This window comes from Dipodomys ordii, unplaced genomic scaffold, assembly GCF_000151885.1.
Source record: "Dipodomys ordii isolate 6190 unplaced genomic scaffold, Dord_2.0 Scaffold49, whole genome shotgun sequence".
Classification (NCBI taxonomy): domain Eukaryota; kingdom Metazoa; phylum Chordata; class Mammalia; order Rodentia; family Heteromyidae; genus Dipodomys; species Dipodomys ordii.
This window is the reverse complement of record NW_012267265.1, coordinates 1,450,385-1,454,207: the sequence shown is the minus strand read 5'-3', so window position 1 is coordinate 1,454,207 and position 3,823 is coordinate 1,450,385. Positions and strand designations below refer to the sequence as shown.

Below are 3,823 nucleotides of genomic sequence, written 5' to 3'. Positions count from 1 at the left end.
AGAAGTGGCGCTGTGGCTCAAGTGGTAGAGCACTAGCCTTGAGCTGAAGAGCTGAGGGACAGCACCCAGGCCCAGAGTTCAGGCCCCATGACTGACATAAAAAAAATTATTATAAGAAATATTAATATAGTTTGATTATTTTATTTGATTGGAACATTATACCATGATAAATTGACTGTTATTGTAAAAAAGATAATTAGCTTAAGAGAGTTGAAGCAGAGAATATTTTTGTTTTGTCATGGGGCTTGAATTCAAGGCCTGCATGCTGTCCCTGAGTTCTTTTGCTCATGGTGAGCATGAGCACTCTTCCAATTTGAGTTATAGTGGCTTAATTCTGGTGGTTAATTGGAGATTAGAGTCTCATGGACTTTCCTGTCCAGGCTGGCTTTGAACTTCGATCCTCAGATCTCAATCTCTGAGTAGCTAGGATTACAGGTGTGAGCTACTAGTGTCTGGCTTAATATTTTAAACTCTTTTTGTTGTTGTTGTTGGTTATGTGGCTTGAACATTTTAAACTCTTACAAGATAAGATTATCTTAAGGAAAAACTTACCTGCCTGTAGCTTATTAATGTAATTTAAGCAAAAATAGGTTTTTTTTTTAAAGCACAAATGAGAATTCAAGAAGGATGTGACATTTCAAGTTACATCTACGAATACAAATTCTATTTTTGTCTATTTTTGAGTGAATTGCTTTGGTTGGGGGTAAAATCTAGTTTTTTGTTTTCTTTTGGTGTTTGTCACTGATTTTTACCAAGGCCCATAATTCTAAGATTAGAAATATTAGGTGAAAATCAGCATGCTTTGATTTCCTTTGTTATGATGTGAGATTACAATTAGCTATTTTATTTTATTCATTTATTTGATAGGGTTTGAACTCAGGGCTTGGTGCTTGCTAGGCAGATGCTTTTATGCTAGTGAATCCCATCCAGCTCAACACTTAACTATTTACATTAGACAAGAAAACAAATGGAAAAAATTGGGACTGATGAATGATAAATTTAAATTTTTCGGAGTTCAAGTTAATATACAAGAATACAGAAAGAGAAATGACTCAACAGAAAACATATAGACTTTATTTCCATAATGTATTTTATCTTTGAAGCCGAAGCTGAAGATGAAAGGATTGTTCTTGCTGACAACAAATGTCAGTGCACCCGTATTACTTCCAGGATCATCCCGTCTCCTAAGAATCCGAATGAAACCATTGTGGAGAGGAATATCCGGATTGTGTATGTGGATTTTTTTTCTTTCCTTCCTTGTACCCCCCCCTTCTCCCTACCTAGCTCTACCCCTCTACACCCCCCCCCCACACTGTAAACAGATACCTTCCTTTGTTAAGGATTGTTTAAATGTAATTTCTATCCCTTTTTCTTTCTTTCTTTTTGTGCTTGTACTGGGGCTTGAATTAAAAGGCCTCACCCTCCCCGTTAGCTTTTCACTCAAGGCTGGCACTCTACCACTTGAGACAGCACTATTTCCTGCTTTTTGGTAGTTAATTACAGAGTCTCATGGATTTCTCTGCTTGGGCTGGTTTTGAACCACGTTCCTCAGATCTCAGTCTCCTAAGTAGCTAGTGAGAGCCACTGGAATAGAAATGATTGTAAATGAAGGAGTGATGATATGGATGAAAAAATTAAAAGGTAACAAAACCATCTGAGCTAGTTGATAATCACTATTTATCATTGGATATCACCATGAAAATATTTCTACTTTGCTACATAAATGTTAATTGACCTATTTGAGTAACCAGCCTCTCTTGTTTATACTTTTCACATCTTTAAATTATGGGTAGTAATATTATCTGCTTGTATGTCTCTCCAGCATTAAACATACTTCACATATCACACATCTATTGAGGCAATGGAAATAGATAGATGTTTTGTATAAGTACTTCCATAGTGTAGGACAACAACCACTCTAAAGAGAAAGTGTTTTAATTGCATTAACAAATGAGATTAACATTAATAAATGTATGTGATCTTTTATGAGACTATGGAGGAAGACAATTACTGGGAAGGAATAAAATTAAGGTCAATACCACAAAAGTATAAAACTTGAGCTAGGTTTTTAAAGGAAAACCAGAGATTTGCTAAGTAAGCATAAAATAATCAATAGAGAAATTAATTTCAGGTTTATTTTGAATGTGAAGTGTTTTATTGATTTTTGTTATCTTTAAATGGTTGTACAAAGGGTTGCCATTTAATAAAGCATTTTATGAATACAATAAATCTTGATCTATGTCACCTCTTTCAGCATTCTCTTTGACCTATTCCCTCTCTTTCTTTTCTTAATTTCATACTATGTACAATGAATTCTTGACTGTATTCTTCTCTCTTTCCACTTAATTTGTCTACCCCTCTCCCCTTGGCTCCCCTTTGCCAATTCCCATTATCTGGTGCTTATTTTGTTGGGATTTGACTTTGTCTTTCTAAGGAATTATACTATTTGAACTCTCCATAGAGTCTTCCATGCTTCAATTAACTCATTTGTAACCATGTGCATACCCCCTATATATGTTTACTTATAGATTTATAGGTACATGCTAGCTACCACAAATGAAGACTTACTTCACTTAATACAATTTTTTCTAAGTCTTTCCATTTCCTTACAAATGGTACAGTATCAGTGTTTCTGATGGATGAGTAAATTCCCATTGTGTGTGTATGTGTATTACATTTTCTTGATCCAATTGTCCATTGAAAGACATCTGGATTGATTCCATGTCTTGGCTATGGGGAACAGTACTGCAAAAACCATGCTTGTACTGGTGGCTTTACTCTAATCTTGTTTGTGAATTATTCGATAAATGCCCAGGAATGGAATTGCTGGGTCATAAGGTAGTTCTATGTTTAGTTTTTTGAGGATCCTCCATACTGTTTTCCAGAGTGGAAAGCTTACATTAGAAATACTTTTGGCTGCATCCTTGCCAGCATTTGTTATTGTTTGTTTCTTGGTAATTGCTATTCTAACTGGGGTATGGTGGGAAGCATATGAAATATAACACATAACTATAAAAAATATGAATTGCATTATAAGAAAATGCTTAAATAAAATGGTAGGCAATGTTCTGATTAAAGAGCATCTACTATTCTAGCAATTTTCTTATTACAAGAAATAATATTTATGTCTCATTATCTTGCTTTGTTTTCTTTCTTTTTCAGTGTTCCTCTGAACAGCAGAGAGAATATCTCTGATCCCACTTCACCATTAAGAACCAAGTTTGTGTACCATCTGTCTGATCTGTAAGAGATTTTCCTTCATATATATATAAAGTTAATAACCTTTAATTAATCTACTTAGTAGAAATGCTTTTGGGGCTGGGAAGGTGGCTCAGTGCTAGAGTGCTTTCCTTGCATGCATGAGGCCCTGGATTCAATTCCTCAGCACCACATAAGCAGAAAAAGCTGGAAGTGGTGCTGTGGCTCAAGTGGTAGAGTGCTAGCCTTGAGCTGAAGAGCTCAGTGATAGAGCCCAGACCCAGAGTTCAAGACCCATGAATGACAAAAAAAAAAAACCTAGAAAGAAAATTAACTATACAACTTGTGAGTGGGGAGAGGAGGAAAAAACCAGGGGTGCCATGAAATAAATGTGCTCCTTACCTGACTTATGCAAGCATAACCCTTCTCTATTATCACCTTTATAATTACAAAAAAATAAGCTTTATAAGTGGAGTTGTGGCTCAAGTGGTAGAATACTATCCTTGTGCAAAAAGAGCCCAGGGAGGAAGTGGCGCTGTGGCTCAAGTGGTAGAGCGCTCGCCTTGAGCTGAAGAGCTGAGGGACAGTGCCCAGGCCCAGAGTTCAAGCCCCACGACCGACAAAA

The 3,823-nt window shown here is 36.2% G+C and overlaps 1 protein-coding gene across 1 annotated transcript in view; it reads left to right on the top strand.

Moving 5' to 3' along the window:
• The window catches only part of Jchain (joining chain of multimeric IgA and IgM), a 7,368-nt gene that overhangs the window by 2,002 nt on the left and 1,543 nt on the right, over window positions 1-3,823 (top strand). Inside the window, exons 2-3 of the mRNA XM_013020227.1 lie at window positions 1,104-1,230; window positions 3,163-3,243. Coding sequence (XP_012875681.1) covers window positions 1,104-1,230; window positions 3,163-3,243 — 208 coding nt within the window. The remainder of the gene's footprint in view (window positions 1-1,103; window positions 1,231-3,162; window positions 3,244-3,823) is intronic.